Genomic DNA, 23,665 nt, shown 5'->3' on the forward strand with positions numbered 1-23,665 from the left:
GCATCAATTGCATATTTCTGGCCATGGGTGCAGGCTGTTACACGGGGAAAAGAAGGGCAGTACCCTGAAAGGTTACTGGCTTACACCTGCTCAAAATGTCTAGTTCTGATTGGAGAAATAAATGCTGCTTGTATTACATATCTGATATCTATCTGTATTTTGTTTTTTTTAAGAAAACCAGACACTCAAACATGTATTGTTTGCCTTGGTTGTGCTGCTAGCAATCTAAGTGCTTGCTGTCCAGATTTCTGACCTGCTTGATCTTTGGTGTTCAGGATCTTCATCTGCCTGAGTATTTGGCTCACCTGAGAAGCAGCCAGTCAATGCTGTGTTTTCTAGCCTACTGGCTGCACTTGAGATGACGTGCAGCTCTGCCAGGAGATCTGTGGCTGCTGCTGTTGTGTGGTGGGGCTTTTAAATCTTATTTCATGTCAATATATGATGTGCTGGTTATGGCCTTGCAGAGCCAAGAAGTGTGACAATGATCTTATTCTAAAAAAACCCTTGTGACTTCAACAGTATCGGTGACCTCAACATTAGCAATGCTAGTAATGCACGTAAAGCTGCATCCTGGAGACATCAGTATCTTTATGCGGATACAATCAAGCAGGCACAAATAGAACTGTAAAATGGAGGTGAGGAGAGCAAAGAGGCAGATAAAGCATCAGATAAACTCATTATGCTTAAAAATGCCATCCTAAGGAAAACAGGGCTTTCAGTGCTGTCCAAGAAGGTGTGGAGGTAAGAAAGTTCCTTTGTTCTGATTCTCACTGGGGTCTGGAAAGAGTTGCCTGAAAAATACTGATAGTATTTCCTCAGCAAAATAAGTTGCAAGGTGCTAAACTTGGTAACAGCTGTTTTCATACCAAGGCTCATTTCAATGCCAATGTTTTGCCTATGCTCAGGTAGTGAGAACTTCTTGTTTTCAGCAGAGCTCAGATGTCTTAACAGAATGAAGTTACACTGAGGGGAAGAGAGAGGTGGGGGCCGTACTTGTTTCTAAGTACCAGTTTCCATGTTGGATCGAAGCATATTCTCACGGGAAGGAAAACTCTGCATGCAAAAGAGGAAGAAATCAAATCCAGATATACCTTTCCCATAGGGAAAGGCTCATACCTTTCCCATAAAAAAATGTGTAAAGGCATGATTTATCTCTGGCAGATGGGGGGAAAAAAACAGATGCTGCTGTAAAAGACCAAACCTGTGATTGCATCTGTCTGGAGCATCTTCCCGCCTGAGGCTGTAGCTAATACCAGATGCTTCAGAGGAAGCCTTAAGAAAACTTTCATGCATGAGCTGGCATAGTGCTCTCGCAGCTCATTTTGAGTAACTGCACATAGATGTGTGTCTGGGCTTTTGTTCCTTCTTCTCTCCTTCTCCCTTAAACAGTGTGACTGTAACCAAACACAGCATCTTCCAAGAGCATTACACGAGAGTCCCACACTGCCCATCCCCACCGCGTGGGCAGGTAGAGCTCAGAGTTGCAATGAAGGCTCTTATAAGTCTGCATTCTGTTTTGAACACCCTCGTTTGGAGCAACCACCTTAAACCACATCCTCAGAGGAACTAGGTACCTTTTCAGCTGCAAAACGACCAGCTCTGTAGTAGCTAATCCAACCTGACAGCCTTCCCTGCACGTTGCCTCCTGGCCTACAACAGCAGCTACCGAGCCTTACTTCACTTCGGAAGAGCCTGAGCACCGGCGACTTCGCTGTAAAGAGGCAGCTCCATCTGCTGCCGGCCCGGCCGGGCGGCCGCAGGGCACGTGGGCGGCGGGCCGCCCTCCTCCGCCCGGGCCCCCATAAAGGCGGCGCGGCCGGCGGGGCAGGACGCGGGGCTCGCTGGCGGGATGGGGCTGTGCGGCCCAGGCCGCTCGGGTCGCGGCGCCGGCTCCCCTCGTCCGCCGCCGAGGGCTGCCGGAGCGCCGCGCCGCCCTGCCCGCGCAGCGGCCGAGCCCCGCGGGCCCATGGAGATCTCCCTCAAGTACCTGCCCGGCGGACGGGCCGCCGCCAGCGGGTGAGCGCGACGGGACGGGACGGGGCTGGGCGCGGCGCTGCCCGCGCGGGTCACACCGCCCGGCGCGGCGGGGCAGGCAGCGGGCGGGGGGAGGTCAGGGCGCTCCTTTCGCCAACGGTTGCGGGAGGGAGCGGAGCGCCCCGGGGCGCGGGCCGGGCCCCAGCCCGCCGGTCGGGGCACGGCGACCGCGCGGGACGGCGATAACGGGCGTGCCCCGCTGCACCAGCACCGGCGGAGGGGGGGGGCGGCGGGGCCGCCGCGGGGGGTGGCTGGAGAGGAGCGCGCCCGCTATCGCGCGCTGCAGCCTTCGGGCCCGGAGTAGCGAACAGGCGGGGGAGCTGCTCCAAACTTGCGGCACAAGGTAGGTCCTCCCCGCCCGGGCTCTCGGGGCGTGTTGCGCCCTGCTGGTCGGCACCCGTGGAGCTCCCTGCCTGCCGCGCTGCCGGTGGGCCGCGGTCAGGCGGAGGAGCCGCGGCGCGTTTGGCGCGCCCCTCGCTCCCGCCGCTTTCGGCGGCGTCGCTGCGGCTCCTCCCGCAGTAGCGTAGCGATCGGTAACGTTGGCAGCTCTGTAAAAGGAGGGTTTTTTCTCGGTTTCTTAGCGCTCGCTTTCCTGAGAAGTGCAGGGCGATGCCCTCCTCTGGGCGCGTTGTGAACTTAGTACAAGATCGTGAAGGTGAAGCTGGGGTTGCCCAGTCCGATACGTAGAACCCAACTCAGTGATTTTCTTATTTCCCCTTCTTTTTTCTCCGCCCCCACCCCCTTCAATCTCGTTAATACCCCTTCAGGATGTAGGGCTCAGGTAGATAAATGTTCCCGATATGGATCGCTGATGGACAGTATTAGTATCGCTCCTGTAGTGAATTACTCATTAAAAAAAACCCCAAAACACAACAGGTGAATCTGTGCTCTGGAGCTTTTCAGCTGCTTGATTCAATGGTGCTTTTTCTGTTAGGTGAAGAGCTACATATTAATGCTTATTTCATAAGTAGGTAGTCATTACTGCTGAAACTTCTTTCTTGAATAGAACACTGAGCTTTATAGTGCCTCACTACAAAACATTATCCAAACAACAGATTGTCCCACCAGATACAGCGTTGCAATGGTGGCTATCCTAATGCAGCTTTTAGAATTGAATTAGTAACCATTATTATTCCTGAGCACAACACTTAATAACACTTAGATATGCATTTAAATGTGCATAGTAGAGTTAGCTTTCATTCACAAAACTTGCTTCTATCTGTGTTTTGGGAAACATACGATGGAAACCTATCAAGCAGTGTTAATTACACTGCGGTGTGTGAATCAAACTGTTCTGTTACTCTGTCTTGAGCTAGGTGCTTTGTTTAGATTATTAGGCTAATAAACATTTGGTAGAACTAGATGGTTTGTTTTGAATGCCCTAAGTCACTATGAATCACTCGGAGCTTTTTAACTTTTTTAATGCTTTGGTGGAAGGTTCTAATTCTGCAGATTTAATGCAGTTTATTTGGATGTCATTTTGAATCTGTTCTAGAAATGAATTTATTAGAAAACAATTGCTGTATTTCATCTATGCCAAATTAATTATTTCTTGAATATTACACCAGAAAAGGCTTCTTTATTGGAAGACAAAGCCCAACAGTGATATAGGCTTGAATCTCATCTCTTCCTCTTAAGCTGAAAAAGTATGTTGCTTTCCTTGGCTGAATTTCCTGCTCACAGTTTCAACAGCTACTTAATGCAGGAAGCTAAAGGCATCAGTGAAAACAATCCCTAGCCAGTGGAGTTAAGTGAGGGTTGTGTAAAAGTGAAAGTATTGTTATTGGTGAACATCAAGTTTTTGGAATAACTGTAGGGGCTTGAAAGACAACTTTGGAAAAAACCCACCATGTCTTCCATGGTATGTATTTGAATATCTAAGGAAATAGTGTTTCTTACAAGGTTTGCTGTTTGATATTTTTTCAAGATCTGTCACTTCGGATACGCTTTTACTGGAAGCTTAGGGGAGGATTTTGCTGAAGTCTTGGCGTAGTTCTTGTGTCATACCTTCGTGCTTTAAGTCTTGACCTGATCCAGCTTAAACCTGCTCTGTTTCCTCTTTCCCACCTACTCCTACGACTTTTATTCTGGGTTTGGTCTTGTTCATTGTGTACCTGCACAAATGCTGCTGGCTGTTCAAGAGAAGCTGGTACAGAAGTAGTGATGTCTTTGGGTGTCAGTGCAAGATTGAAGTATGTATGTACCTGTTCCCATACATAATACTCACAGCTGTAATTATCATATGATTTTCTGTCAGATGTGTTTAAATTTTTCAAAGCTTTTGTATCTTAAACATTATTAAAACTAATCCAGTGTGTTTTTATTCTAAATTTAAATAGGGATGTGCGCCACAGTTTCTTTTTCTTAAAAACCTTCCTGTGTTTTTCCTGTCTCAAAACCAAAATCAGCCTACCTCCTATTGCCTTCATGGCTGATTGATTTAAGACTGTGTGATAAAGATAACTTTTGAGCTTCTAATGTTAAAATAGATTTTTTTGGGGCGGGGGGTTTCACTTCCTCTTATGAGGAGACACCACAGTGTCGACTTTACTGTGTTTTTTAACTCTTATTTCTCTTCTTACAAGATAGCTGGTTCTAGCAAATCAAATGTGCTTTGTGGTCTACAGTTTGGGCTTAAATACCAGAACACTTCAGACAGCTGAGGACAAAAGAAGTAAGAATGCATCTGAAAACTTGGAAATGATGCCTTCGGTTTTGACCTTGAGAGAAAAATGTTATCCTTTATAAAATTCAGAACCTGGGGAGTAATTTTCTGGATGGTAAATGGGACTGATAATCGGCTTACATAGCCAGTTTCAGATATGATTGCTCTACCTTAACACATGGCAGGAGGAAAAAAATTGTAGTTTGGTTCTGATCTCTGTGTGAAGTAGGAAAGTTCTGACCATTATGGTACTGGAAAACAGTGTTAGAAAGGTCAGCAGAAGAGGAAAGTTTTCAATGCCCTGTTCAGCTGAGAGGGAGAAACTTAGAGTGATTTAAGACACCTACAACAACAGTCCTCTGTGCTTGTTCCTCTGATTTTTGCACGCCCATATATTTAAATAAATAAATGCCTATGAGTTTAGCCCATAAAGCTGCGTGTTCGTAACAGAAGTAAGCTGTGAAGCCTGCTCTGGTGGCTTAGTCTTTAAGACACCTTTTTCTGGTGGTAGCCATGTGGGTTATTCAGAGAAATGTGTTAACACTGGCCTCTCTTTATTTCAAATATTTAATTTTAAGAAAGAGTTAAACGTAGACTTGCTATTACTATTACGGATCTTATTTAATGCCTATTTCCTGATAAATAGTTGTGTAAATGTTGTGTTTTGATGATCTAATGTCATTGAATGAGTTTTAATGATGTGATCATAGGGAAATATTTCCTGCGTTTTGCTGTAAAACAAACAGAAAACTTACAGATCTTCTGCGTCAGCTGATCTGAAGTGAAACTGCAATATGAGGAAATTGTCTGCCAAAATGTTTTGTTGGTTTCTAATTGATGTATTATTTATGGCAGAAATATGATGGCTCAGTCAGATTTAGATCTAAAAGAGACGGCTCTGAAAGAGGATTTGAAGTTTTACTTCATGAACCCATGTGAAAAATACAGAGCAAGACATCAAATACCATGGAAACTGGCTTTGCAGATTTTGAAGATACTTATGGTTACTACCCAGGTAATCCTTCCTCTGTTTTTACTCTTAAGAAGCGTAGCAATGATGTGCCTGAGAAGCAGGTCTGTGGTTCTGGGCCTCTGCCATCCCTCGATATTTGCTACTGACTTGACCTTCCTGCTTCAGTCCAGAAAGAAAAAATGCTATGAAAGGTGTGTCAAGGGGCAAGAATAACATAAACTTATTACAAAAGCCTACTGGAGTTTTTGGGGCAGTATTTGACCAGGTATTTTGCTGTTTTTAAGATAACACTTCAAAGCAAATTACTCTTCCCACTAAACCCAACACTGTCTCCAGGCTTGCTGTCACAGTACTGCTCTATGAATGTAACAGGAAGCAGAACACACATTATAGTTTTCACTGGGCTGTTTTAAAAGTGGTATTTCTTGGAATCTAGTCAGTAACTGGAAATGTACATTTTCAATGTCTCTGGTGGTGGGGGTGACTGGGGTACAGGAATCGGACGTGCCCTTTGCTTCCATCATGACATGATGCATTTCAAACAGTTGGGTACCTAGATAGGTAGAGGCAAAGAAGAGGGCGGTTTTTCAACTGCACTGGTATCACAGTGTAGTTGGTTAATTTACAGTCGACTAAGAAATGATGACTGGAGGTCAAGGGAAGCAAAATGGGACACATGTATAAGTAAAACTGTTTTTCTGGACCTTTGAAATGCAGGACTCTGACATCTGACACTTTGCAAGTACAGCTAAATATACAACTGCTAAAAACATGCTGAGTTGCAGGATTCTAGGTTTGTGTTTGACTTGCCCGCTAGAATGAAGCGTAACCCTGGCTTACGTGTCCCTGTATTTTATTGACCGCTCTAGCTCTTCCTCTCGCTCTGGAAAGATGGGGCCGGCTCTCTGGCCCCGCTGGCACGGGGTCCGGCCTCTGCTGCTGCCGTGCTGTGCCGAAGTGCTGACGGAGCTCTGTCCACAGGCAGGAGCGCGATGCAGCGGTTGGTCTGTCTAGGCAAGGTTAGCTGAAATAGGCTATTTGCAGTAGTGCTGGTACAACTGCTACCCATAGTGTCGGAGCTGCTGAGAACAGGGAGAGTGTTCGGGGGGAGGAGGGGGTGGGCAGTGCAAGCACAGCGTGAGCGAAGAGGACAGGTTGCCCCATCTTCCTTTACTGGCAGCTGCACCTCAGACATGAGTTATTGCACTCTATTCGAAGACAGGGCAGTAAGCTTTGTATGTCAGTAATGAGACAAAATACAACCACACATGGCTCCGAAAAGGTTCAGTACTTTCAATCTATCCTAACCTATTGACTTAAATTCTTGGGGGAGTCACTGAACATGTAATTTTTCTGTCTGCTGTCCTAGTATCCCGCTATCCTTTGTGAGCCAAAGGGGTGCTCTGCTGCTTGGCTTTCAAAGGCCACAAGATTTTCTGGGTTGCTGCTTAAGACTTTTCTTGTCAGCCCTGGGTCTTGCTCAGATGCCAGGCAGGTAGTCTGCAAGAAAAAGAAAATAGAGTTTCTGAAGGAAAATGTATTGCTGCTCTGCAGGGAGGTTTCTAATGTGAGCTAACACTAAATAGACAGGTTCAACAAGCATCTCTATTTCAGAGTGAGGGCAAGACCCTTGAAAGACAAACTAGGAATAAGTTAAGCCTCCTTCTAGCTGCTTCTGCCTGATGCCAGCCTGTTAGTCATGACACTCGTGGCTTCTGCAGCAGCTGGGGTATCTGTGCCTGACTGAAAAGCAGAAGAGGCTTCTGTCCCAGTGTGGGGAGTAAGTTTTACTCCAATGCTGTGCTGAAATCCCCTAGGGAGTTCCCTGAGGAAACCCTGCTGAGTATGTTTAATTTCTCTGTATTGCAGCTGGAAGATCCCTGATTTGAGATATTAACTAGAGTGCTGCGGACCTATTTGTAGCACACGGTGATTTTGTTGCAGTCAACTGAAGGTATAAATAGTTGATTTGTAACTTGGCCAAAAGTGTGAAGATTCGGGTCTTAATCTGAAGACTGTATATACCCGGCAGAGCTGACATCCCCATTTCTCTGTTCTGGTTGTGACTTTGCTGTACAACCAGCCTGGCACTAAATAGTCCTGCTGTATGTATTCTTTTGACCTGGCCCAGATCTAAGCAATTACTGTCTAGGAGAAAAGATGATGTATTCCAGTGAAGGGGGAAAAATAGGTGTGCTTTCCAGTTCCCATTGTTTTGAATGAAAGAATTTGGGTGTTAGTGGAGCCTGTCTGTTTGCTTTGGGGGATTTCTAAGTTCACAGTTCTCTTGCTTGCAGTTTCTCGCTCTTCCCTACTTCTGCCAGTTTCTTGTGGGGCTTGGAAACTCATGCAGTAATGAGACAGTTTAACATTTGCTGTTAGTAAGCTGTTTAAACCTAGGCTGAAGACTTAGCTATTTGCGGCTTGGGATATCCTCCTGCTACTATGCCTGTGAAGAAACTCTTGCTGCTTGATTTTTTTCAGCTTCTAGGCTCCATTTATGTTTTCCGCGGTGGTGGGAATAGGAGCATCCATATGGTAGGGCAACACAAATCCTGAGTAATAACTCAGCTGTCTGCTGCTGCTTCTTATTATAGCCTCCTTAACCAGCACCTGGGTCAGGCAGGTGATGCTTTTTGTTGCTGTGATGCTTTTTTGTTGCTACATAGGTTTGCTCTAATCCTGTGCCATGCCAGAGGTAGGAAGAAGGTGCAGGAATTTGTCCCGTAGCAAAGCAGGGCATTTCTGGGGTAGTAGGCTGTGCTTGTAGGTTAGCTTGTCTGCTAGTTGCATCCTCAACAAAAGTTTTAGAAAATTCCAGTTAGCATTGTTGGTCCGGGATGTGTGAAGGGTGGCAGTGATCTAGCTGTCTGTTTAGTTGCTGTGCTGTAAGTTTTAGAATCGGTGGGAGACTTCAATTTCTGTTTCTTTTACCCTGCACATGGTAAACTTGACTGTAGTAGTTTTATGGCTTTAGTTAACAGCTTCTTTGCTCCTATTGTAGCAGGGTTAACAGCAACAGGCACTTTTCTGTTTTGTATTTATAATAATTCAAAGTTGTTTCCAAAACATTGCTGCTTTTGACCAGTGTTCAAAATCCACATTTGTTTTTTTTTCTCTTGTCAGCTTATTTTTTTTGGTTTGAGTAACCAGTTGGTGGTCTCATTCAAAGAGGAAAACACTATTGCTTTTAAACACCTATTCCTGAAAGGCTATTCTGGAGTTGATGAAGATGACTACAGCTGCAGTATCTATACACAACAGGATGCTTATGATAGCATTTTTTATGTTATTAATCAGGTAAGTGTGTGTGTTTTATAATGAACAGTGTTAAAGCTGAAGCTATAGCTATAAACTTCTGCTAAGGTTCTGGTTTTCTGTCACTGTTCTTGGATTTCAGTTTTGATATTTCAGTGAATTGGCGTAGGTGGGGGTATCCTGAGTTTTGTGTGTAGATGTCTGCATTTTTGTCTCTTGGAGATAAATCTAAACCAAAACTTTACTCAGTTAGTGCATAGTACTGAAATCCAGACAGTTTGAAAATCAGTCATCTTGCATGAACTGGAACCTTTGTTTAGGTCTTACTTTGAAGAGCTTTGGGCCTGAATATACCTATGCATGGTATTCAAAAAATTTCTGCTTACAGCTATGCTGAATTGCAGCTTTGTAGTGAATGCCAGAGGCCTCAAAATGGGGAATACGGTACTTCCAGGAATGTAGGGGCACTAGCCCTGGTTAGGGATGGTATTTTAAAGAACGGTCCCTTTATAATCATGGGAGGAAAGGGAATAAAACTAGGATGAAAATTCAGTAAACTTTTTTGTATTTAATATTAATACACCTAGAAGTCATGAGATGAAAGAGTGTGTGTGCGTAAAATGAAAGGTCTCTTGTGTTTGGGGATGATGATAAGCCCAGAAACAGTTCGCATGGAATGAATGGAAAGTGGCTTTAAACCACCTTTCATTTTCTCTGACCTTGGGATATAAGCTCTGACGCTTGGTTTAAAGCACTTATGCCCAGCTGTCACAGTGGTGCAGAGGCTGTACCTCCTTCTTAAAGATGCACTTGCATGGGGGCTTGCTGCTCCTCGGCCACCTCCTCTAAGCTACAGCAGAGCCATCAACAGCTCAAGCGTGCTGCCTCTGCTGTGCTGGACAGGGCTAGGACTCTCACTCCTGGTATGTTAAATGAATGTTGAAGTAGTTTTCTCAGTCTTCCCTTGAACTCTCAATATTGCCACTATTTCTGCTATAAACTGTGCTTTCTTTTTTTTTCCTTCCTTGCTTGCTTTGTCTCACTTTCCTTCTTTTGTAGGCACTAAGGCTGAGGTGAAGTCCATATAGAAGACAGTAGAGAAATAATAGCTTTTTATCCTCAAGAATGAGCCAATGTGTGATACAGGCATCAGAAAAAGGTCACTTCATAAAATGTCTGTGTTGTATAAATGTAGACATAGCCTTTAAGGAGATTTAAACATCTGTCTTGGTTCTTCAGTGTTCTGTAGTGTCCCTGAGGCTTTTTTATCACATGTAAGACTTAATATTCACCTGGAGGCACACTTTATGACTGGTGTTGCTTTTTTGTTTGTTTGGGGGTTTTTTGTTTGTTTTGGGTTTTTTTTAAAGGATGCCTTCTAGGAAGAGACAAGCCAGCTGGCTCCTAAGCTAAAAGCAGTGCTTTTTTGTTTTAAGATGGGCAGCTAGAAGCTATAGGTTTTGGTGGGTTTTGTTTTTGGGTTTTATTTTAAAATGCGGGGGGGATGTGTGTGTGCAGGGGTGGGGCAAGCAGAAGGATATGATATTACAGAAGGTGGTAGTAGTACACAGCAAAACTGGAGTTGAAAAAATGAAATTTTAGGCTTCGTATAATGTGCCACTGTGATATTTTCACACACTGCAAAAGGAAAACAAACAAACCAACAACCCCCTCCCCCACTTTCCAACTGGAGGAGTAGACAGCTTTTCCTTACTCCTCTCCCGGGTCTGGTTTGGAAGCTCCTGTTACAAAGAAGCCGTGCGGAGTTGCTGTGCTTGTACCCTGCCTGCAGCAGAGTCTGGAGGACCAGGATGTTCTGCTGGCTGCTCTGTCTGAGGCTGTTTAGAAATGTGTAAACAGGAATTTTGCTTTTACTGTTTTGTAGCGTTGTTTGAAAGCGGTATGTGAGTAACCCAGAGCCACATGTTACGCTGTCGGGAGGGCAGAGCCTGAAAGCACACGTGGACAGAGCAATGGCTGTTAGATGCAGCAATCTGGAGATGTCCTCAGAGGGATGTGGAGTTGTGACTAACTACTGTTTCTACTCCCTGGACCTGCCTTAATCAGACTTGGCTTCCTCAGTTTACTTTAAGATAACATTCTGACAGGGTCTGGAGGCCGTGCTTTTCCCCCAGGCTGTCTAAACCTGCTGCAAGCTCAGCTGTGAGGAGCCAAAGCAGCACTGCGAGGCAGAGCTTTGTATGGAAATGTGGTGGTTCCTGTTATAGTTCTTCTGGACGTGGAGCGTGTGGTTGTTAATGACCACTGGGACTTTGTACCCCTCACGATGGGTTAGTGGCCATAATACCCATAGGAAGGACAAAATAGGATGACACTGAATGACGCATAATAACAGAATCTGTGTTTAGGGGGAAAAGGGTCTAATATGTATCAAAGCCAGCTGAACAATTTTTTTAAGGAATGGGAAGCCTTGTCTGACTTCCCAGGTGTATTTACTTCAGGCCTCCAGGGAGGTAAGTGCTTTCTTCAGAGCAGACCAGTGCTGTATGCTGCCCTGAGATCTTTCACTAGGTGAGGTGGTGATAGCATCTAATGAATTACTGAGTGTTTATGCTTCCTCAGAGGGCCAGGGGTCTGTATGGCTTCTCTTGGACAATGTTAGCTGGTGCTAAGCTGAGCTGGCAGCCAGCTGTGTTCACGGTTAGTCATTGATTTCCTCAGCTGTTGAGGAGTCAAGAACCACAGGGAGAGCTGTGCCCCAGGGGTTTGCCTCGCTTGTGCAGGACTGGAAGGTGTGACTCAAGGATCAGAGGATGTATCTTGCTTCCAGCAGACACCAAGGACATGTGGAAGACAAGTCAGGAGAGGACTGGCCTTGAATGGAGTTCTTTGGTGGTGCTCAGGGCTGATCCGTGCATGAACAATGGTTGGCTTGGCATGGCTTTATTCACTTCTACTTCTAGTCCTTGTTTTCAAGCATATCTTAACATACGAAGAAGGTGACTTGTGCTGTATTTAGAGTAAGTGAAAAAGAAAGTGCCTTCCTCACAGGCATGTTTTCAGTTGCTTCTGTGCTTGTGTAATGCAGGTGGGTTAAATTATTTCTGGAGGCTGCCCAAGCTCTGTGTATGTTCCTTGGTTGCTGGTTATACAGCGAACGCGCGTGGCTTCCCTCTTCTATAGTCACACAGGGAGCAGCTTTGGTTTTACTCTTGGGGTGGATTTGATAAGAACTGTGACTTCGATTTGTGCATAAATCAATCAAGTTTCAAGTGGTGTGAAAGCTAACGCCTTCATGCGATAAATACGTAAGGTATCCCTGGAGTGCGTGTGGTTAGTAGCAATACTGCCATTGAAGTCAATGTCAGGCATCTCATAAAAAGCTGTCTGCTGGCTTGCTGTCTGGCATACGGGTATTCATTTGCAGGCAGCCCAGTAAGTATGGGGCTCCCAGTTACTGTGGGGTGCCATTCACTACTAATTAGTGGCCAGCAGCCCTCTTAGGTTCCCATGAGATACCCACTCTCAATTTACAGACTTTATGTGAAAGTAAAGATTTCTGTTTTTTTAATGTAAAAAGCTATATTGATACATACAGCTTTGACATTGCAAGTTACTATCTAATGCAAAAAAACTTTACTATCTCTGTAATTTCTGGTTCTGGTTTGTTTTTAAACTAGTACAAGCAATTAAAGAACATATCCCTGGGGACGCTTGGTTATGAACATGAAGGATCAGGTTTAGAAATCTGTAAACAACAGTACAAGAAAGGCACGATGCTTCCTTCCAATGGTACGCTGAACATAGATGTTTCTACTGAGACAGGTATAGTATTGTTGTACTAAAAATGTCTTGCTGTGGAATACTTACATTCTAATGCTAAACCAGTAAAGCTTAACCAATAGCTTTTTGCATGGCAATCACAGGAACATGAACATGCCTTTTGCCTGTTTCCCTCTTAGTTTTTAGTACCTGCCTAGAAATGGCAACTGTAGTCTATAAGAAGCTCTTTTCAACTGCTGTCATTAGTGGGTTGTGGGTGGGTTTGTGGTTTTTTGGGATTTTTTTGTTTTGTTGGGGGGGTGCTTTTTTGGGGGTGTTTGGGTTGGTCGGTTTTTTGTGTTTTGGGGTGGCTTTTTGTGCATTTTTTGTTTTGTTACCCCCGCCCCATGCTGAAAGTTCAAATACAGAATTCTGGATGCTGGTCAGCCTGTACCTTCAGTGGGTGGGTGTCCTTACCAACTCTCAGAGCTGAATCCTTCCTGTTAGCCTCTAAAGATTTACTACATGAACGTGCTTCCGATCCCACTAGCTGGGGCTCTCTGTGGATAGGTTTGCTCAAAATTAACATTTTGCTTGATTAGGACTCTCCGTTCAAGCTGATTATCTCAGTTTTATGCTGCTTTCTATGTGAAGTTTTTAAGATTACAGCTTTTCCTCTTCTCCTCCCAGAATGTATCTTTTTTAAGCCACAGGAGCTATCTGGTAAGAAGGCTGAACTGAAGCTGAACTCCTCTTTTTTCAATCTTGAATTTTACAGGTAAAGCAGTGGTGGGGATTTTTTTTTTTAACTTGTCCTTTCATATTAATATGGTGTATTCTGAGCTGTGCAGTTTCCTTGCTTTGCGTATGTGTGTATTTATATATATAAACATTTTTTTAAAAACATTCAGGCTTATACAGGTTGAAATCTCCTTCAAGCTGAAAGGCATTGCTCTACAGACTATCCATGCCCGTGAATTGCCTGACTGCTATGCATTTCAAAATACTGTAAGTGAATATGGGGTATGGCACTTCCAACACTGTATATATAACAAGAGCTTAGGCTAAGGGGTAGTCATCATCCTTATATTTAGACAGCAAGGGAAAAGTAGTTGGGCATGTCCTGGCTCTTACCCCTCCTTCCCAAAGGTTGTTGAAATGGTGTTGCCATGGGACAGTATTATTTTGTATCATATTCCAGCTGGTAACTTCATAACCCAAGAAGGAGATAAGTAATTGTTATTCTTCTAAAGGTTAGACTTGAAGTTTGGCTTCTTGGAATGCTGCTTTTTATGCTATATGTGACATGTTCTCAAATTATGTCTACACCAATAGTTATGGTGACAGCTTTCTTAACGCTTAGCTGACCAACAAATATTAATGCGTGTTATGTTAAAGCACTTACCAAGCTTTTTTTACGGAATCATATTTTGTTAGACTTCTTTCTGATTATACTCTTGTGTTTCCAGATAACTTTCAATAATAGAGCCCACAGTGGAAAAATCAAAATCTATTTTGATAGTGACACCGATATTCAAGAATGTAAAGACTGGCACATATTTGGTTCTGGTAAGTATGGTGCACATGTGTTTGCATGATAGTGATGTTACACATCTCCCATTGTTACCCCTGCTCTATAACAGTCTGTCTAGCAAGACATTCTCCATCCTGTTCATTAATTGATATGAGTAAGCCAAGGAAAACACCTCATTTGGGCTCACATGATGGCTTATAAACTTGTGCATGAAAGCATACAGTACAGAAAGTCAAACAAGTTTCTGATTGCAGGTCATGGAATGAGACATGAGGTGGGATTTCTTGTTTGGTTTTAATTTAATAATGTTTGTATGGGCCAAAGTCTACATTTCTTCTATCCTGTGTAGTTGTAACACTGTTGGAATACAGATGGATAGATGAACTTAGTGCAAAAAGGGGATACTTGTATTAATATACCTATTTTGGGTTTTATTTTGAAGAAACATGCTTTTCAGTCTTGTGGCCCAATCTCCATAGTTGCAGAAAGACTATTTCTTATAACCCATCTATTTATGGGATGAGTGTGTTTAAATGCAAAATATGTGACATTTTGTAACAATTTGTGCTCAGAGATATGTGAAAAGACTAACTCAACTTCCTTTCTTTGACTCTTTACAGTTCTCCAGAAAAACACTCAGTATATTCTAGTCTTTGATGGATTTGTCATTTTAAGTTGCTTTGCTTCTCTCATCCTCTGCACACGATCCATTGTTCTTGCCTTGAGACTGCAAAAAGTAAGTACAGTGCTCATGATCTTAATGCTTATTTTGTCTTTGTCTTGTCAAGTGATGTTTTGAAATACTGGGTAGTGCATCTGTTGCAGGATGTTGCTCTCTTACTGTATCTCTATCTCTAGAAAGGATGTGTAGATGTCTGTGATGAACAGTTGCTAGCTGAATGGGGTTTTACTTCTGTTTGTGTAGTGCTGTAGTACGAAGTATTTTGTTGTATCTCTCAAGGGCAGAAGAAGACTTTTTTTTTGTCCAGGACTTAATTTTGTCCAGGATTTTATGCAAAAAAAACTTCTGAGTCTTTGCGCTGCTAACAGTCAACACATCTTGCCCCTTCAAACATGAATTCTTCCTTCTCTGGCTTCAGAGTAGAATTCCCATAGAGGTCTTGTCATAAATTAATGCTTTAATGAACATCCCTCAAAGCCAGCTCTAACTGGAGAAAATGTAAAGCATAGTACATAGTCTCACTCTGGCTGGGTTTTTTTGGTCTTTCTGAGGCTGAAGCCGCCCTTTTTCAGTTCTTTTTCTTCTCTCTCCACAATACCTGATCACCATCTGCTGTCACCTTCTTCCCTGCTCACCCTCCTTTGCAGACCGAGACTAGCCGTGTCTGACTTCATCTCAAGCCGCTTGCAGAGCTTCATGTAAGCAGACTCACTCTTCTGGTCCAAATACTGATGCAGAAACACAGGCTGGGCCCTGAGATGTGCCAGCTTATAACCATTAATTGATAACAAACTTTGCAGGCATGTGGCTTATGGGAGTTGGAAAACGAGTTCAGGATAGGTAGGATATGAAAGCACAGATACTTGTTTATCTTGCTCAATACATCCTTTTTGGAGCTTGTTAACAAGACAAGGGTGAAGAGGACACAATTCGGCAAGGGCATTGTCAAACTGCTGTCAGGAATAGGGACATCAGCACTTACTCACGAGCAAAAAGAGCAAGTGAAGCAGATAGGCAGTGTTGGGTGTGGGAAGTGATATCGTTGGCTTTATTGGAAATGAGAGCTCTTGCCTTATAGTTGTATTTGAGTTATTAATTCTTTTTCACTCCTTTGTTGCATGGCCTTGCTCTGTTGGAGGTGGATAGAAACTTTTGTGAAGGGGGCTAAAAAGGGATAACCAATCCCCACTAGCCTAACCATGGCTTGTTATGAAGTCAGCTGTTCTATGGAAAGTTGGTTTTCACTGGCCTAAACCAATCTTAATTTTTTTCCTATTTATTTCTGTTGCTATTGAGAATGAGTTTTAAGCTATTATTCCAGCAAATACTATAGGAAAAAGGGGGTATGTGAAACTTGAGCATTGCTATACTACTGGGGCATCTGTACATATTTTTCATCTAAGGTGATCTGTAACTAAACATCTAAATGCTTGTCAATAGAGATTCGTGAACTTCTTCTTGGAGAAATATAAGCGTCGTGTCTGTCATGCTGATCGCCTGGAGTTCATAAATGGATGGTATGTCCTGGTAATTATCAGTGATGTGATGACAATCATTGGGTCAATCCTAAAAATGGAAATAAAAGCCAAGGTGAGAGTTTAGTACTTCAGATAAAATACTAGTCTTGTTACAACCACGTGTAACATGTTTTAACTTCGGGACAAATGAAAGTGAGCATCATAGTCGCTAGTCATCTTGTTTACTTTTGCTAGTTCTTATTTCTTCATTTCCTAGTGCTAGTTTGACTGATAACTGGTTTCAGTCCTTTTTCCCCAAAGTCTTTCAGTAAGACTAGGTAAGCTGTTGAAACGTCGTATTTCCACAGTGCTAAATTCCCTAATCCCTGCTATTAGGACCTGTGGGTAGACAGTTCCTAACAAAAAACCCCCAACTTGGGTTGTCTTATTTCTGTAAGAAGTAGTAGTACGTATTGTACAGGGAAACCAAGAGTCATCCCCTTGGATAAAAGAGGGGTCTTGATGGCTTGTGGGACTGGGAACATGGCTAGCTTGCTTTCCTGGCCTGTCCAAACTACAGGCACAGACCGTGTCACCTGCTAATCCTTGACCTCCCAGTCTGGGCTTGCTGAAATCAATGTGTTTTGTCCAGCTGGCAGCTCTTCAGGGGTTTTTTCATTTGTGGTTTTTTCATTTGTTTGGTTTTTTTTTCCTTCAATAGAGCTGTATGTCAACAATTCATGTGTTCACAAAACTTTGTATTCTGGGAAAAACAGGGTAGGTAGTGTGCTGCTCCTGCTTCATGTGTACTAAGGCTCAAAGGGCAGATGCCCAGAGTGGCCTTCAGAGGAAGAACTTGAGAACCTCCAGCTATATGGCAAGGTTGAGGGATGAGGGTAGGACATCTTGAGCTAGATGGGTATCTGGTGCTTATTGCAACCAGTTCTAGCCTTCTGAAGTAAAATGCAAGTAGAATTGCATTACATTTCAAATTACACATTTCACTGGTAGTAAAAAAAAAAAATTGTTCAGGCTCTGAACAGCTGGCAACCTGTTCAGAGATGTAAATGCACATAGCATGGAAAGGGCTGTAGTCAGGAGGCTCACTTTTCATTTAAATGATGGCTCATGTTTTACTAAATAGCAAATGAGAGCTTGTTTGCCTAACAATAGCATGTATTAACTTTTTTAAACAAAAATTTGGAGATATTAAATCTATTATTAAAACTGTCATAACCGAGGTAAAGGCTTTAGTTCTTCATGCAAAACTACAAGAATATCAGCATAGCTGTGCTCTCATTTACAGCACTATTGCCTTAGGGAGATCACCCAAAATAACTGCAGTTCACTTTAGTCTGATTGTTGTGATGTAGCAATATCCATTTAGTATTGAACTGCCCTGCTTTGTTTGTTTGAACTGCTGGAACTTGAATAGCTGTCAAACTGATATACTTACTGCTTTGTAACTTGACCACCTGCTCTGTTTGGATCCCTCAGAACCTCACAAGTTATGATGTCTGCAGCATTTTACTTGGAACATCAACTTTGTTTGTCTGGGTTGGAGTCATCAGATACCTAGGATATTTTCAAACCTACAATGTAAGGCAGGAATCAAATACTCAACAATTAAAGCATATGTTTGTCACTCTTACTCAGGTCTCTCTAACTTGTGGCTTTTTCCCCTGCTTTTTTTCACCCTGACATGTAGGTGCTTATTTTAACTATGCAGGCATCATTGCCCAAAGTGCTAAGGTTTTGTTGTTGTGCTGGGATGATTTACCTTGGCTATACTTTCTGTGGTTGGATTGTCCTGGGACCTTATCATGAAAAGGTATGTAGTCCTTTCTGATCTAACAACGTGTGAACATCTGTGTGTGTATAGTTCCTAGTTATAACAACAGAAATAGGTCTTAAATTAATGCTTTTGTTTAAAAGCTGTAACGTGAAGAACACAGGAGTGTTTCTCCCTCCATGTGTACCTCCTGCTGCCTGCTCCGTTTAACAAAATAACTGTATTCTTGCTTTCACTGTGTGCTTGAACTCAGTGTAACTAAAACACAAGGCTGTGTTTGTGATGAGTGGGTGGCTGAGGCAATGTCTGGCTGGGGACTAGAGGTAAATTGGCTTATCTCTTTCACCCTCTTCTGGTAGTCCCAGTTCAGTTGGGTTAAAGAGGCACTAGTTCACTGTTACCTTTTCTGGGAATCTCCTTGACTCTGACTTTGTTTCTCCGAACCTTTCCTGTGCCATGTAACTTCAGCTCCTAAATCTTGATTCATAGAGGTGGATGAATGCTTGTCTTGATTACTTTGCTTCCTGTGTGTTGTAGGGTTTTTTGTCTGTTTGCGTGTTTTGTTTTTTTAAGGTTGGTATTGAAATGTGTGCCTGATATGTCGTCTTGTCTGAGAGCTGGGTACAGCAGTAAGGCTTTGTATATTCCAAAACACAAGCAAAAAACCCCTGCAAAGCTTGTTTTGTTTTTTTTCTTGGCAGATGCTCTATGTGACAGTTTGAAAAAAAGGCAGATTCCTGTTGTGATAAATTCTAGATGTCCATTAATCAGTAACAAGTGTATGACTTCTCATTCTTGATTTCTGGTTACACACAGTATATATTGTAACAGAGACACATGTGCTTGCTTCAGCTTCTTGCACCCCCAGAGCTCGGATTCCTCTAACATAATGTAATTCTCTCCTTTGAGAATGTATGTATTCAGTTTGCACGTATTTTAAGTTGATAACAATACACTTCTCTGGGATGCTTAGTCATACTAGAGACTCAACCATTTATAACAGACCCAGCGTAAATACTGTTGTAGCTTCCCTACAGCAAGCACTTCAATTATCTGAGCAAGAGGAAGTGTAGTCGATAATATGCTTATCTATGAAAAAGTTACCTCTTGCTGAATATCACAGATCAATGTCAAGGAAAGCAACTGTAGCTGGGGGGGTGTGTCCCGGTTCTGACAGTTCGCCACTGGAAGGCAGTGCGGCACCGCGCAGTGCCGGCGGAGCCCGGGGCAGACGGAGCCCAGAGCTGCCTTCGCGGGGCTCGTCGGCTGCCTGGGCTGTCCCTGGTAAGAAATGGGAAGAGCTTTCCCTGCTGCGCAGGCACACAGGAGAGAGGTCCTTGTGCTGAAAAATTCTGAAGGCCTTAGCTCAAAACCATAGAAATATGTATGGGTTTTTTCCTTCTTTTACTACAGCCAGGGAGAGTGGGAATTCTGCATTTTTGTGTTATGTCAATCCAGGGCTTATAGGTGAGCAATGCTTAGCAGGTTTCTCTCTGTACCTGTGCATCAAAACTTGTGGGTTACTCAAGAATGACCCATGCCATACACCCCTTATCAGAAAATGTGCTGTTGGGTCTCGTAATGGCTTTGAAAATAAAAAAAAAAACTAATAAAAAATAAGCCATAGGTAAGACCAGACCTGCTGTTCCTGTGGAACAGTATGTTCTCCTTACAAACATATGCCTTTTTACATCTTGTTTTCAATTCAAGTGAGTATAGGCATTGATAATAGCTACATTAAAACATTGTGCATTAATTCATATTGCCTGATAAAGTATAGTTAACAAATCCAGTTATTTGGAGGGACAGAGCGATGGTGGGAAGTGTGCTTACCTGGTTGCTGAATGGAATTCAGCCTCAGGGCATGTTCCAGCTTGGGGAAATGGAGTTAGGAATTTAAGAGCATGTCCTTGAAATGAAACCATGACTTCTTCCAGGGTATGCTTAGTAGCTTCACAGTACAGCTAGAGCTTTTACCTACAGCTCAGGGTTTTCTGAATGACAGATAAATTATGTTAATCCCAAGACAAATCTAGTTTAGACCATTTAAGCTTGAAGGGTATATGCTATCTCTAACGTCTTGATACAATATTGATTAATTACCCCTATTCCAGTAATGCTGCGGACTTGGGTAACCAGAGGATGTGGCTTTTGTTCCCAGCATACTGCCACTGATTTACTGTATAGATTCTGTGAAATCACTTTATCTACGTGCTTTGGCAAACAGAATGATATTTTCCTGCAGGTCTAAAATAGCTTAAAATTCAGTAAGTTAAGCTTTCTGTGGTGGTCAGTTACTGGCTGTTTTGCCTGTTGAGCACCACGAGTTTATTTCTCGATAATAAATCTTATTTCTGATGTTAATGTATAATGCTTAGCCAAGGTTATATTTCTACATGGTTCTATTACTGACATGTATGTTTTGGTTTGAATGTACAGGAAAGAAAGTGTGGTAGCACTTGATTTACTGGGTTAGCTTCTTTCTTCTGCTATGAGTAAAACTAAAAAAAATTACTTTTGTTTTTATGAAACTTTTCACTTTCCCTTTAATCTGGATGATTGATCTTCACATTCTATTAATAATTTGTACTCATTATTTTCTAGTTTGAAGATCTGAACACGGTGGCTGAGTGTCTGTTTTCTTTGGTCAACGGTGATGATATGTTTGCAACATTTGCTCAAATCCAGCAGAAGAGCACACTGGTGTGGGTGTTCAGTCGGTTATACCTGTACTCCTTCATTAGTCTGTTTATATACATGATCCTCAGCCTTTTTATTGCACTCATTACCGACTCCTATGACACCATAAAGGTACAAGATTTTTTTTTCCCCATTACACTTCTAATCAGTTTTGTATTCGTTCTTGTAATCACTCAACACCATACAATCTAGCATTAGTTTTGATGACTGGTGGGACTATTAAAATCTTCTAGCTTTGTGGTGAAATTGGGAGGATGACTGGGTAGTCATCCAAATGACTAAGCAGTAACTGGTTTGGAAAGTCATCCTTAGTGTGTATCCCTGCTTTGTATTTTCTGCTGCTTCACCTGGCTTCAAAAAGGTAACAGCTAATGGAAATGTAAGTAGAAGGGTGAGTGGAAAGAGTCAGTTTTTAAGTGTAGTTACACAGAGCTGGATAAGTCTTGTTTGGAGTGGAAGTTTCTTCCCATGGCACCAGAAGCTGAGGTCAGGAATGGTTTTCTGGCATCTCAGAGAATATCCCCTCCGCAGGAGCATGGCAAGGGCCAAGCAGATAACTCCAAGCTCATTTAGGTGTGCAGGCTTGCTTAATGTGCTGCTTGGAGATGTGTCGTTAATAGGAAATGTCTTCTGAAAGACCCACTACTTCTCATTCAAGTTAAAACTGCGCTATCCATTTTCAGTATGGCTGAAAGTGAAATGAAATTTTCGGTAATTACCTTTTTGTTCTTGTCCTCTAGTGCTGTCTCCCCTTTGTGCTCCTGGTAGCTGCAGTAACCAGTGGGAAGGCAACGTGGATCACGCTCTTCAGCGCTCGTCCCTTTCTTGTCTTAGTGTCAGACAAACAGGCCAGCAGAATACGGCTAGTCTGACATGAACCACAACTTCCAGACCGAGCAAGAGCTCTGCTTTCTAAGCATCTCAATACAACTTAATCTCTGTGCTTCTGAGTTTATTGGATGATCTGACCTGTGAAACAGTTTTTTACTGTTACTCTTCCCTGTGAACACTTCATGTGGGTCAATGGGGAGCCATTTCAGAGTGCTGAACTGGTGTTTTGCAAAGCATTTCTTCATCATGGCAATGCTGAATATCCATGTTAGGGCCCTTCAAATCCAGCATTGGGGTTCCTAGGGAAAATGAGCCCAGAGCACTCGCAGTGAGCACAGCAGCTGATGTGAACAAGGGAGAATCAATGCCAGTATGACTTGCTTGGTCTTATGGGCAGCAAACAAAATATAAGAGAATCTGAACAATATGAATTTTGTGTCACTTAGATTGCTTTGTTCCACCAACTGCAATGGCATCCTAGAAACACCATGTATGTTTTTGGTTTTGGTTTTTTCCTTCCTACAGCAATGCTAAACAAATGAACCAAATAGTCTGGTTTTGGCTATCACACTGTAGAAGAAATCTTAAAACACTTCATGCCCAGTAACTTCTCATGTGTTGTAAATAAAATGCTTTCTCTTTCAGAAATACCAACAAAGTGGGTTTCCAGTAACAGATCTACATGAATTTCTAAAAGACCACAGCAGTGTTGGTTACAGAAAAGAACAGACTTCCATGCCATTCATCTGCTGCTGTAGGAGGTGAGTAAGGTGGTTTTAATGAGTGTTTTTTCTCAGAAGTATGCCAGTTAGCTTCTCACTGCAAAGTACTGTTTCACAAACGCTGGAGCATCTAGAATTCAGCCTGTGGAATATTTGGACTCTGTTGTTCCTCTTGTGCTTTACTTGGTGTTACATCTTTAGTCTGCTGATGGTGCAGGGGTGGCAATTCTGAGCTTAAACGCACATTTTAAGTGTTTTGCTCTTATGAAAACTACCATGCAGAAACTGGTGACAGTTGATGGGAGGACTGCAGAGTATAACATGGAACTGCTAAGGAGTCAAGAGCAAACTAAGTCTCTGCTTCTCTTAGGGTTTTGCAAGTCTTCAGTTTCTAAAAAGCTTTTCCACTAGGCTGGGAGTAGTAGCAGAAAGCAAGAGAATGTGATTCAGTCAGGGACCAGTACTTAATCCCAAAGTTATGCTGTGTCTATGAGGCAAACTGGTTCAATACTATCTGTTAGAATATTGGAAACATGCTTGTAAACGACTGGTTGCCACCAAACTCAAGCCTTTGGAGGTCTTAGCAGTGGTCCTTTTTAAACTGGTGTTGGTGAGAGTTTAACATCTCACCTGGTGCTTGCTGGTCTGGAAGCCTATTCCTTGAGTTCTGTTTCTGAGGAAACCTAACACACCTCTGAATCCCTGATTGAGAGTGAAGGGATCTTGTCACTGTCCCTAGGCAGTCCAGAAGAACTCCTGCTTGTGCACAGAATGGTTGTGGGCACTGTGCAAGGAAGCTAGGTTATGGGAGAAGGAATAGAGCTGAATGCAAACACTGTGTTCAATCCCAACTGGTGTAACAGATCCTATTTTAGCAGTAGGATACTTGTCTACTTCCATACTGAGGCTTTTGTGAAATGCAGCTTTATACTTTTGATGTACTCTGGCAGAGGGAAACCTCATCGCCAAAAAGGAGCATGTGAGATGATGATGGGCAGCTATCCTAGTAGTTGCTATGGACACTTGAAAGCCAACTAGTTAATAAACTCCAGCCAGGTACAGCTTCAGTTTTTACGTCCAACTAATTGTATAGGATAAGAGATTTTTGTCTGCTTGAGCATAATAAATATGCTTTACTGTAATGCGCTGCGGAGGATTGAAGGCACAAGCCTGGTAGCTGGAGTGCAAAACTAGAGCTTTTGCTACTATAGCATTTCTCGCTGAATGAAAAATTGTGATTTTTTTTTTTCTTTGCAGACAGCAGAGTGATGACAACTTGATACTTATTAATTGA

The 23,665-nt window shown here is 42.8% G+C and overlaps 1 protein-coding gene across 1 annotated transcript; it reads left to right on the forward strand.

Annotated features, from left to right (window-relative positions):
• The first annotated feature begins 5,552 nt into the window (after nucleotides 1-5,552).
• On the forward strand, nucleotides 5,553-23,665 carry MCOLN2 (mucolipin TRP cation channel 2). The gene is made up of 13 exons (XM_009810703.2): nucleotides 5,553-5,714; nucleotides 8,799-8,972; nucleotides 12,572-12,716; nucleotides 13,344-13,431; nucleotides 13,565-13,661; nucleotides 14,123-14,222; nucleotides 14,808-14,923; nucleotides 16,310-16,459; nucleotides 17,824-17,925; nucleotides 18,035-18,157; nucleotides 20,723-20,929; nucleotides 22,295-22,410; nucleotides 23,629-23,665. Exons 1-13 carry the CDS (start codon nucleotides 5,559-5,561, stop codon nucleotides 23,663-23,665), a joined length of 1,611 nt encoding a protein of 536 aa, XP_009809005.1. The 5' UTR covers nucleotides 5,553-5,558.

The sequence above is a fragment of the Gavia stellata genome, chromosome 10 (genome assembly GCF_030936135.1).
Source record: "Gavia stellata isolate bGavSte3 chromosome 10, bGavSte3.hap2, whole genome shotgun sequence".
Lineage (NCBI taxonomy): Eukaryota > Metazoa > Chordata > Aves > Gaviiformes > Gaviidae > Gavia > Gavia stellata.